This window comes from Primulina eburnea, chromosome 1 (assembly GCF_022965805.1).
Source record: "Primulina eburnea isolate SZY01 chromosome 1, ASM2296580v1, whole genome shotgun sequence".
In the NCBI taxonomy this organism is placed as follows: domain Eukaryota; kingdom Viridiplantae; phylum Streptophyta; class Magnoliopsida; order Lamiales; family Gesneriaceae; genus Primulina; species Primulina eburnea.
In genome coordinates this window covers 2,926,118-2,938,156 of record NC_133101.1, presented here as the reverse complement: position 1 = coordinate 2,938,156, position 12,039 = coordinate 2,926,118, and the positions used below count along the sequence as shown (strand labels likewise).

The 12,039-nt window shown below is 33.9% G+C and overlaps 2 protein-coding genes across 3 annotated transcripts; both read left to right on the top strand.

Annotated features, from left to right (window-relative positions):
- The first annotated feature begins 139 nt into the window (after positions 1-139).
- LOC140814556 (thioredoxin reductase NTRB-like) lies at positions 140-2,865 on the top strand. The gene is made up of 2 exons (XM_073173611.1): positions 140-1,199; positions 2,638-2,865. The coding sequence occupies exons 1-2, from the start codon at positions 173-175 to the stop codon at positions 2,706-2,708; spliced, it is 1,098 nt and encodes a 365-aa protein (XP_073029712.1). The 5' UTR covers positions 140-172; the 3' UTR covers positions 2,709-2,865.
- A 5,472-nt stretch (positions 2,866-8,337) lies between these two features.
- Positions 8,338-11,546, top strand: LOC140814425 (uncharacterized). 2 transcript variants are annotated; one of them, XM_073173510.1, is made up of 5 exons: positions 8,338-8,595; positions 8,922-9,581; positions 9,674-10,587; positions 10,675-10,859; positions 11,142-11,546. In XM_073173510.1, the coding sequence occupies exons 2-4, from the start codon at positions 8,939-8,941 to the stop codon at positions 10,819-10,821; spliced, it is 1,704 nt and encodes a 567-aa protein (XP_073029611.1). In that variant the 5' UTR covers positions 8,338-8,595; positions 8,922-8,938; the 3' UTR covers positions 10,822-10,859; positions 11,142-11,546. The 2 variants fall into 2 exon arrangements, with proteins under 2 accessions (XP_073029611.1, XP_073029541.1); XM_073173440.1 differs by having other exon boundaries at positions 8,915-9,581.
- Positions 11,547-12,039: the final 493 nt, after the last annotated feature.

The following is a 12,039-nucleotide window of genomic DNA, read 5'->3' as shown; positions in this document are numbered from 1 at the left end:
TCTCACAAAAGTTTTTGTAAAGATTCAAATACTTTTGCGCATGGAAAAGAAAAGAATTATTTTGTGGGGAAAAAATAAAGGAATATTTTTGGGATGTATTTAATCTTAGTGAAAATGGAAATGAGGGGGAATTCTAAAATAAAGGTCGAATAAGATTTGACTTGGTCAAGAAATGAGCCACAATTGTTTCCCAAAGCTTTTAAACGCACTGAAGTCAGCTCGCAACCTAATTGGCCTCGCCACCCTCACCACCACCGCCGCCGCTGCTACTCCCAAGATCACCGCCATGGAAAGCGATCTCCAGACTCTGAAAACACGACTCTGCATCATTGGTAGCGGCCCCGCTGCTCACACTGCCGCGATTTACGCCGCCCGAGCTGAGCTCAAACCTATTCTCTTCGAAGGCTGGATGGCCAACGACATCGCTCCCGGAGGTCAGCTCACCACAACTTCAGAAGTGGAGAATTTCCCGGGTTTTCCTGATGGGCTTGGGGGTGGTGATCTCATGGAACGCTGCCGAGCCCAATCCCTCCGCTTCGGCACTCAAATATTCACCGAAACTGTCTTTAAGGTGGATTTATCAGCCTCGCCATTCAAAATTTTTACTGACTCGAAGACTGTTCTAGCTGATTCGGTCGTTGTGGCCACCGGCGCGGTTGCGAAACGCCTCAACTTCCCAGGTTCCGATACCTTTTGGAACCGGGGAATATCCGCTTGCGCTGTTTGTGATGGGGCAGCCCCTCTATTTCGTAATAAACCCCTTGCGGTCATTGGTGGAGGGGACTCGGCTATGGAAGAAGCCAATTTTTTGACCAAATATGGTTCTAAGGTTTACATTATACATAGAAGAAATGAATTTAGGGCATCAAAGATAATGCAAAGCAGAGCATTATCAAATCCAAAAATCGAAGTGTTGTGGAATTCGTCAGTGGCTGAGGCATATGGGGATAGGACATTGGGAGGTTTGAAGGTGAAGAATGTGGGGAGTGGGGAGGTTTCGGATTTGAGTGTTTCGGGTTTGTTTTTTGCAATTGGGCATGAACCTGCGACCAAGTTCTTGGACGGACAACTCGAATTGGATTCGGATGGGTATGTGATCACGAAGCCCGGAACCACACTAACCAGTGTTAAAGGGGTTTTTGCTGCTGGTGATGTTCAGGACAAGAAATACAGACAGGCTGTCACTGCTGCTGGCACCGGTCAGTCAATATGTAGTATTACTTTGCGTCATTTGTTTTTATTTTACTGTTATGAATTTATGATCCATGGTGATTCTTGACGTATATGTTTTGTTGTGTTAATTTTGTTTGTACGCTTAGAATTTGTATTCTATCTATTGGTTATTTTATGATGTGTGAAATCCGAATTGAAAAACATCTAAATAGATAAACAAGCAAATCGAAGAAAGCAATAATTGGATTGATGTTTTGTGGTTTAGATTATATTTTTGTAAATCACCCATGAGTGAAGTTTGTCCAAAGAAAGGCATGTTGAAAAAAAGCTTATATTTGTAGATCCTTTTGAAAGTTCAACAGCATGAAGTAGCTTTTTTGGCAGGTAAAATGAGAAAATGCTAGGATATTAGTGGCAAGTTCTTGTAATTGTGATTTCTTGAAGTTGATAGGTACACCAGTGAAAATGTCCAATTTTTGGGATGTTTGCTGTGGTGAACAATATCTCATTGAAATTCCTTTCTTGTATGGGTTTATGAGTCTTGGTTAGTTGATTCAAAAGCTTTTAAATGCCTTCCTTGTAAAGATGTGTGATGTTTTGGTTGGTTAGGTTTCAAAGGAAAGAATAAGAGGACATGGATAATAGGATTTCTGTAATCAGACTTGTATTAAGTAAAGAATAATGATGAAAGTGAACGAGTTTAGGATTATTTCTCAGAGAATCCATTGGGCTCCAAACTTGAATTGGATTGTACCTGATGCTCTAAAAGAACCTCGACGAATCGACTCGTGTAATTTACATTTACTTGGGGTCTTTATTGTTCTGTGAATACTTACACTTCAGTTTGATTCTACCAGCACTAGTTAAAAACCAAGACTTGTCTCTCATGATATGCTTGAACAGATGATAATCCTTAAAAATATGTGCTGTTTATTCCTTTGACTTGACTTGGTTATATAAAACAAGTAGAACTTGCGGTATAGAGATGAAAATTTGGTAGAAAATTAAAATAAGAAACGTTAGAATCTGGGAATTTTATGTCACGCTCTCTTCACAAGAGGTAGTTAAATTGATAAAGAAACACTTCCTATGTTGAAGCATCTTCGACATGATTAACTTCATGAACATTGTAAGTGGGGTACGAAAATCTATTGATTAACTTCATGAACATTGTAAGTGGGGTATGAAAATCTATTGATTAACTTCATGAACATTTTAAGTGGGGTGTGTAGCATCTCCGGGGTATGAAATCTATTGAGAGGAGAAAAATGTTGAATTATGACACGGTGAAACTGTAGAAGTGATATGTTCTATTTCTGTACAATAACTTCCAATATCAGGGATGTGATCACCCACTTATTTACCCACAAGGAACGTAAAGAAGATTTTCTTTCCATATTTGACGAATATTCATCAACGTCCAATCGATTTAAACTATAATTTCTTTCTGCTACATTTATACAGGTTGCATGGCAGCTTTAGATGCGGAACATTACCTTCAGGAGATTGGTTCTCAAGAGGGTAAGAGTGATTGAATACTGAAGTCTATTGCATGCAGCTCTAAATTTATTTCTCTGATTGATATAAAAGAAGGAAAATTGGGATTGATATTTGTTATTATCACTGCTCATTCATAATGTTGATTGATACCAAACCGTTTCCATGATATTATAAAATGGATTATGTTCTCTACTCTTTGATGGTAAGTGGCTGTGGAATTGTACTCTCTTGAGGACTAATAATTCCTACGTATAAAGTTCGTCCGAAGCGCTTTATACGCATATGTATTGTCTTATTATTTTAAGATGTATGTTTGATATTAGGATCATTTTGGATGCAGAAGTAAACTCTGGACGAGATATAATTTATTAATTATTTATAAGCGTCTTATTTTAAAAAAAAAAACAATTTAATATTTGAATACAATAGTAAAAAAGCCACTTTTCTACAATTTTCTGCTTTACATACTAAGTTCATTGATTCTGTTGGGCAAATGAATGAGCTTGGTGTGGCAGTTCTTGGCAGGTCCATTTCCAGGATCTGAGCAACTTTGGGCATCTACATCACTATGGAGAGTTATTTCTTTCTTAAAAAAATATATATAGATACATGTAATAAGTCTATTCCCACAATGATTAAAATAATACTTGAATTAATTAACAACGGATTCCTCCGACAATTTGGTTAATTATTTTCGTCTAAAAAACAAAAAGAAAATAGTTATTGTCGGAAGCAACTTTGCAGTCACAATACGATGTCCCTAATCTAAGTGATGGTGTTTTTGTTAATTGTTTATAAAAATATTTTTTCCCATTTTTTGAGGGAAATTTTTTTTTCGCCTTTTCAAATAAATATAAATACGTGCGAATTATATTGTATTTCCATAACTTTAATTTTTAAATCTTTTTTGGCGCTATTTGTTTGTTTGTTTTTTTTTTTCAATTTGTTAATCAGAAATTTTTTAGAGTAAACAATCTTCTCGTTTATTCTAAAATGTTAATAATACATATATAAAATTATAATAATTATAGAAGTAGGCGAAGTTAGACATATTTCTTTGTGGGGTGAAACTAAAATTTCAAAATAATTAGTGAAATGTCCTAATGTCACGCCCCGATGGGTGGGTGGACACAGGCGCCATATGTCAAGTTTAACAAGCCAATCCAACAAGCTCTGGAATCATAGCACATAACTAGAATCATAATTCCTCAAAATTCACAAATAAAACTCTGAATTACATCTCAAAGTGCTCACACAAGTTTTTGCCTTCAAAATAAACTCTGGTATATCTCAAAATGTTGCACCGGAAAATATGACGAAGTATTTATTTAATCACAAAACTCTCGTAAGACGATCTCATGAGTCAATTTTGTGAGACATATCTTATATTTGAGTCATCAATGAAAAATATTAATTTTTATGCCAAAAATATTAATTTTTATTGTAAATATGAGTATGTTTGACTCGTCTCATAAATAAAAATTTGTGAGACCGTTTCACAAGAGACATGCTTTTGTTTAATTCATTATCTGAAATAATACAAAAGGTGAAAGCACTAATCCAATTCACATATTTTCTCGTCTTTGAGGACTCGGAGGACAGCCACAAACTTTGATATAATCACAAAGAATTACAAAAATATTAGACTTGAAGAACTAGAAACTCCCCTCACCAAGAAGAGAAATTAATGTGTTTTAGAAGAGAATCCAGATAAGTGATCTAATCAATTCGATTTATCTAAGTTCAGAGAAGATCAAAATTCTCATAACGTAGTATTCTTTTAAGAGTAATCAGAGACCGTTTCATCAAAAGATCTTACAAGATAGATCCGTGCATTAGATCAAAGAAGACTAAACTTTGACATGGAATTTTTTTTGAAAAAAAAAGAAAGAAAGAAAGAAAGGAATAAAAATAACAAGAGTGGGTTTCATGTAAGACCGTCTCACGGATTTTAATCTGTGAGACGGGTCAACCATACTCATATTCACAATAAAAAGTAATACTCTTAGCACAAAAAATAATATTTTTTCATGGATAACTCAAATAAAAGATTTGTCTCACAAATATGACCCGTTAGACCGTCTCACACAAGTTTTTGCCAAAAAACAATAAGTATTAAACCTACAATTTGATGTCTAATAAACAAAGACTCTATCTTTGAACTATATGTGACTTGCATTAAAGTTTTATCATTTCATTAATATATATTTATTTATTAAAACAGACAATGATATCAAAAGTTAGTTATTATAAGTGTTTTAAATTTAATAATATAATAACATACAGTGTATATATATATATATATATATATAGAGAGAGAGAGAGAGAGATATGTATGACATTGTCACGTGAGAATGGAGGTCTAAATAGGTAGCAGTATCACGTGGGGAGCAAGGGTTACAGCTCGATCCAAAGCCAAAAAGCTTGGCCCGATAAGAGAAAACGGTTATAGCGTGAGTAGCAGTGCCAGCTGGTTCGGGTTGGACACGTGTGCTTTGCCCCGACCCAACACTCACACCTCGATTCATTTATTCCACACAACCTGGCATCTGTCGAGTATACTTTTGTGAGTGACTGACTTATTACAAGGACTTTTTATTTATTTATTTATTATTATTATTACAGGATTTTGATAAAAAAAAAACTTTATAAATTTTAGATAATGTACCAAAAATATTCCAAGTCAAACTACAATTCCATCTGAAAATATATATGGAAAGTATAACGACTTGTTAAATTAATGAAATAATTGTAAAATATTTTATATATTAATTGAAAAACAAAACAATTTTTTTTTTATATTAGTTGGTAGTTGAGTCAATTATCTAGAATGTTTCACAGCAGCAAACTAAAAATATTTATACATAAATAAATTTTTTTTATAAAAAAAACTTAAATACTCTTAAAGTTACTTTTAAAAATTAAAGAGAATAATTAATATTGACCAAAATACAAATTAAATATTTTTCGTTGATTCCTATAATGTTATCCATCTTGAGTCTGGACTCTTAATTAAGTACAAATATGAGACTTTTACTAAAATATTGATTATAAATCTCCTGTTAATGAAATTTTAAATCTAATTATCTGAATCAATTCATTTTCATCTTATTATATATTTTATCATATTTATTATACTATTTTTATAATTTATTTAACTGACTAGTTTGTATAAATTTATGGATTTATTTTGCTTTTAAACATAATTTTACTTCCATTTTAAAACCAAATAATTATATATAGTCAATGTTATTTACACTCTTATTTTTGATACTCACACTCTACTTATATATGTAAAATATAAAATTTATTAATAAAATGAAGTGTATGTAACATAAAATAAAGTATAAATACTATCATGATAAAAAATATTCACTTTTGGTAATCTTTGCGATTTTGGCAATTTATGAGGTCAATTTTAGTTTTCGTCCGTCTATTTCTTTCCATTTAATCATTCTTCTAACCTGATGTTGATGTAACACTGACATGACACTGACGTATACAATGTTGCATAAGCATTCTCATGGTAAAATGTACAATGTTACCAATATCAACCATCTAATACTAAAATTCTAAAATTTTCTACACACGCGCACACACACACACACAATAATACTTTCATTCATGCACAGTCAACACGACAATAATAAAATTAAGTGTTGTTTGTCTAAGATGACAATTTCCATGTATCTTAATTCTAATTCTAATTCTAATTCTAATTAAATATAAGTGTGTAGGATTAAGAATTTGTCGTTGAGCGAGAATTATAACTTGAGGTAAACGTCCAAGTCTACTCATTACATCAATTAAAAATCGTAAAACAGTCCAGATGTCACATGTCAATCGCTTTCCTGATATGTAATATTTACTCTGATCAATATTAGTATCAAACGTTTATTGTTTCATTATAATTCATAACTGGCGGTGATAATGCAAACTCTCGATTCTACAATTTTTTAATGTAAAAAAAAAAACAGAAATGTCATGTGCCGATCTCTCTTTCTAACATGAACCATCTTTACATTCCAACAAATCAAGTGTTTAGCCTTCTCTCCTGGAAACTCATCAACTTTTACTCTTATTAATCCGATATTTTTGGCTTACACGACCTCCAATTATCTAATTTTAATTTGATTATGTGACGTCCATTTGAGCCCCACATATCAAAATCAATTTTGAATTTTGCATTAGAGCAATAGCAAACCATCCCATTATAGTGGAAGAACTTCCTATTGTTACTAAAAATCATTTAGTTATTAAGTGGCTATATTTTAATAGGCAAATATTTGTGTGAGACAGTTTTACGGGTCGTATTTGTGAGACGGATCTCTTATTTGGGTCATCCATGAAAAAATATTATTTTTTATGTTAAGAGTACTACCTTTTATTGTGAATATGGTAGGGTTAATCCGTCTCATAGATTAGGATTCGTGAGACGGTCTCACAGATTAGGATCCGTGAGACGGTCTCACATGATACTCACTCATTTTAATATCAGGTTCGATACCAAACTATAACAAATTCTTCCCCTAACTAAAAGTAAAGACGATATTATTTATGATTTGAACATAAAATTTGAATAAAAACATAGTCCAATCTTTTTCACAAAAGAGAAGCCAATCCTGGATGTCTTCAGCATACAAGAAAATGTACTAGGGTGTATGTGCGACTCGTTTAGATCCATTAAATCAACGAGTATTAAATACCACCTTATTACCTCTATAATCAAATGCTTCAATTTGCTGTAAGAAAATTAATTTAGCTAGAAGCCTATTTTTTTCGAGAAGGTCAAAAATTATTAGTCCCTTTCTTCTGCTAAAAAAGGAGAGAAAAAAAATCCTCATATCAAATGATCAATGATTCAGACTGCACCGAGAGTTTTCCTCCTGCCTACTATAGGCTCGGGCCTAACACTCGGTGAGGACCATTCAAGGAGGATGACTTCAAGAAAACATATATATCATTGGGACCCAAAAGTCATAAACCTACAAAATGCATTATTTATATGATTATTATAATTGCTGTGTGGATAATATCTATTCACCTACAAAGAAAAAAAATTATAAAACGATTTCATGAATCAATTTTATGTGAAGAAAATTTTATTTAGATAACTCATAAAAAATATCATTTTATATATATATATATATTTATTTATATTGTTTAATTGTTTATAAGGCTAGGTCCATCCAAAAATTCAATTTTTTGATTAGAGTATGTCTTTTGTGAGACGGTATCACGAATCTTTATCTTTGAGACGAGTCAACTCTGTCGATATTTACAATAAAAAGTAATATTTTTTCATGAATGATCCAATTAAGATATCTATCTCACAAAATACAAGATGCGATACCGTCTCACATAAGTTTATCTTTTGGATTAAATCACATGTTTATTAATCAAATTTTTGGATGGACCTAGCTTCATAAACATATTCTTTATTAAAGGGACCACTCCAAATGATCAACTATGTAATTGGAATTTTATATCCCACAAAAATGGACATGTTATATTATATTTTGATAAGGTGACATTTGTGTGAGTATGTGAGGAAGGAAGAGCACAAATAATATTAATCAGAAGAAAAATAAAAATAAATTTATATTTTATTTTTTAAAAAGATATTTTAAAGATTAAACTGCTCAATAACTTTCTTGAAATATTAATTGCATTTCCAAATATGGTTCAAAGTCTTTTTCTTGAGGAGGATAAAATACTGAAAAAGTGAGCAGATCTTGTTGATAAACCCCATCGACTGATCTGTTTGGAGCAAATTTCCAATTATCCACCAATTTTTCTTGCTCTTTTTTTTCCCTCTTTTTTCTCTCTATGTTTGTCGGAATTTTCTTGTAGCTGGATAGTAGATTTCGCCTTCAAATTTCTTCGGATTTGATGCGCCATTTCGTTGAATCGCTGTAACAGGTTGGTAGAGTACGTGTTAATTGTTTTTTTTTTTTTTTGTTTTTGGGGTAATTGGTGTTTTGCTTATATAATTGCATTAATCCGCGTCGTTGAATTGTGTCTCTGTTGTTTTTTTCAACCCTAAGAACCAAGCAAATTCGAATACGGACACCTATAAGTCGTTTCTCTTCCAGGGTTTGCTTGGAAAGCGAAATTGAACTTTGTTTTACAGTGTTTTTGAATACTTGTGTAGAAAGAAGAACTTTTCAATTTCTGTGGGCGATTCCTTGGTTTCGGTATTATTATATTTGTGCTTCAGCGAATCTTTGATAAATTCCAGGAGACAGGATAAAGTGGAAGAAAAATGACGATGGGTCCGCCCACGACGACAGTAGACGACGTGGTGGAAGAGATAATGAGAATCCATAGATCATTACCGGCCAGTCCCGGAATAGAAGAGGTTGAAGCAGCGAGAACTTTGATTCAGAATGTGGAGAGGGAAGATCAGTTGAGATTGGAGGGTATCGCAAAGCAAATCAAGGGAAAAGATGTCCCACAAGAATTGTTCGATATCTTGCTGGAGATGCAGCGAAATATGGTCCATTTCCAGAGCAAGGACATTAAGAGGGAGGCTCTGAAACTGTTGAATCTAGAGGGTGTACACTTAGTTTTTGGTGATTTGATTCAGAGAGCTACCAAATGCTTGCCTATGAGTTCAGGTTCTCAATCTAGAGATTCGAGCGATGTGTCGTTGGCTACCACAGCTTCTTTCTCCACCAACAGTTTGAATTCTCCATTGGCAACAGTCACTTCATCATCTTCTTCGAGTTTCTATAATGAGAAGGAGAGCATGAAGGCTTCGCAGGTGTTGTTTGCTAAAGATGATAGTTATTTGAAAAAGCCGAATACGGCCTCTCGTGTGAGCGGAAGTGAGGGAATTTGGGCCAGGAATCGAGCTTTAGATGTATCGAATGTGCCACAATATGTAGATTCCACTCTCAAACAAGGTAAGATCGACTATATTTATTCAGTCGGTAATTTTGTTGTGTTAAATGCTCTCAATCCTATTTTTGATGTTGGAACAATTGATATGTTACAGGACAAGAGGGGGAAAAACTCGGTCTTATAAAGTTAGCCGGTCTTATTCAAGTGTCGGTGAAGAAAGGAACTAGAGAGCTGATTCTGCAGGGAAAATTATCAGATCAAGTTGAGTGGATTCCTGATTCGATAGGGAAGCTTTCGATTTTGATCACATTGGATTTATCAGAAAATAGGATTGCAGGATTACCAGAATCTATAGGGGGGCTATCCTCATTAAAAACATTGGATTTACATGGAAATAGAATTTGTGAACTACATGAATCCATCGGGGATTTGCTTTCCCTTGTTAGTCTTGATTTGAGAGGAAACCAGTTAAAATCGCTGCCTTCGACTGTTACCAGATTAGTTAATTTGCAAGATCTTGATTTGAGCTCTAATGCTATCTCCGTGCTTCCAGACATAATTGGATCGCTGGTCAGTCTCAAAAGATTGAATGTCGAAACTAACAATATCGAGGAAATCCCACATTCAATTGGCCAATGTACTTCACTCATGGAGCTTCGTGCAGACTACAACCGGCTTAAAGCCCTCCCTGAAGCAGTAGGACGAATTGAAACTTTGGAGATTCTAACCTTGCGGTACAATAACATTAAACAGTTTCCCACGACTATGGCATCTTTGTCAAGCTTAAGAGAGCTCAATGCTAGTTTCAACGAGCTTGAATATGTCCCTGAGAGCTTGTGCCTTGCTACAACTCTGATGAGGTTGAACATAAGCAACAACTTTGCTGACTTGCAATCTCTGCCAAGATCCATTGGAAACCTTGAAATGCTAGAGGAGTTGGACATGAGCAATAACCAAATAAGAGTCCTTCCAGACTCATTTAGAATGCTTTCTCAGCTGCGTGTTTTGAATGTTGAGGGAAATCCTCTGTTGGAGCCGCCAAGAAAAGTAATCGAGGAAGGAGCTCAGGTTATCCGATTCTGTTTTCATATTTGTTTTTTCCTTTTAAATTATTCTTTTCTAAATATGATTCTTTTTTTGTCTTTTTCATGTCAGGCTGTTGTTCAATACATGGCCAACCTTTATGCACAGAAGGATGTCAAGTCACAGCCGACCAAGCAAAAGAAATCGTGGGCTCAGTTGTGCTTCTTTTCGAAATCTAACAAACGTAAACGCGATAGTGTGGGCTATGCTAATGGGTAACATGGAGCACCTTGGAAAAACCAAATTGAACTTCTTGGGTATAGCCATTTCTCATGTTGTTGGATTTCTCCAATAGTGTTTATAGTATAGACAGTTGGCTAAATGCAATGTATCATGACGACTAAGATCCCCTTTATCTCCTATCAGACGTGCTAAAATCAATATTCTTAGAAGTATATTCACAAATTTGGTCGAGAGGGATCAATTTCTTTTGAACTGGTTTCGATCTTTGATATCACCATTGTTTAAGTTACTCGTTCAGAGTACGATCAAAGTAACTGTTTGTTGGGCTAACCCTCGCTTTTTTCTGTGTCATACAGCAAACGGATGATTTTTGGGAGACTAGTTCTCATCGAATTCAAATGCCTTGGTGCAGAAAGCAACCTTTTCAGATATGCTCTGATCCTTGCTTTCGAAAATTTGTAGATTCATGATTCATCATTGGTTTTAAAAAAAATTTGCCACCAACTGTACGTTGTCACTTGGATTTTTCAGATTAAGTATGTGATGTGAAAATGAGTTCAACTGATTACAATGAGAACGAAAATGTATCTTCCACTGTCGTCAATGCACTAATTCATTGTGGTGTAGTAGCTTTGCGGTCCATGTGTCTTCTTTGTTGATAGATTTTTCCAAATATTGCAGCTTACATATGATCAATAGAACCTTAATTCCAATTCGTATTGTTCTTACCATGATCGAATATTAAACACCTTGATGATTAATTGTGCGTAGTCCGTTTTGGGATTTTCTTGTTTTGATGATGATGTACGTGAAAATTGAAATTTGCCTGCAAGTTAACCTATATTGGTTTTGGCCCTCTGATTGATCCAAAATTCAATATCAGTGCAATAATTTGGCTTTTTCTTTTTGTTTTTAATGATTTTGGTCCTTTTTTTAATAGAAGTGTTGATATGATGCCATGTTAGTAATGCAACATTGGGCATCAAATCAGCATGCCACCAAAAAGGATTAAATATGGAAAAAAGCAAAATTATTCTATTAAGACAGATTTATTTTGAGAGAATATTAATATATGTCGTAAATTTAAGGAGCGATTGTAAAAAATTATATTTTTAGAAAAACGATTAAATTTACAGATTGCGAAAGAGTGAGACATCAAAAGTTAAACAGTTCGAATATAAAACTGAAAATTTGAAATTTTTTTAAGGTTGAGTGTTTGAATTATTTATTTTAACGATTGTTAGGTTGGATGAA

Excerpts from the sequence above, each read along its gene's own strand:
- LOC140814556 (XM_073173611.1), top strand. The coding sequence starts at position 173 with ATGAGCCACAATTGTTTCCCAAAGCTTTTAAACGCACTGAAGTCAGCT. Across the intron at positions 1,200-2,637 it reads TGTCACTGCTGCTGGCACCG|GTTGCATGGCAGCTTTAGAT; the intron begins GTCAGTCAATAT and ends ACATTTATACAG.
- LOC140814425 (XM_073173510.1), top strand. The coding sequence starts at position 8,939 with ATGACGATGGGTCCGCCCACGACGACAGTAGACGACGTGGTGGAAGAG. Across the intron at positions 9,582-9,673 it reads AGATTCCACTCTCAAACAAG|GACAAGAGGGGGAAAAACTC; the intron begins GTAAGATCGACT and ends GATATGTTACAG. Across the intron at positions 10,588-10,674 it reads TAATCGAGGAAGGAGCTCAG|GCTGTTGTTCAATACATGGC; the intron begins GTTATCCGATTC and ends TTTTCATGTCAG.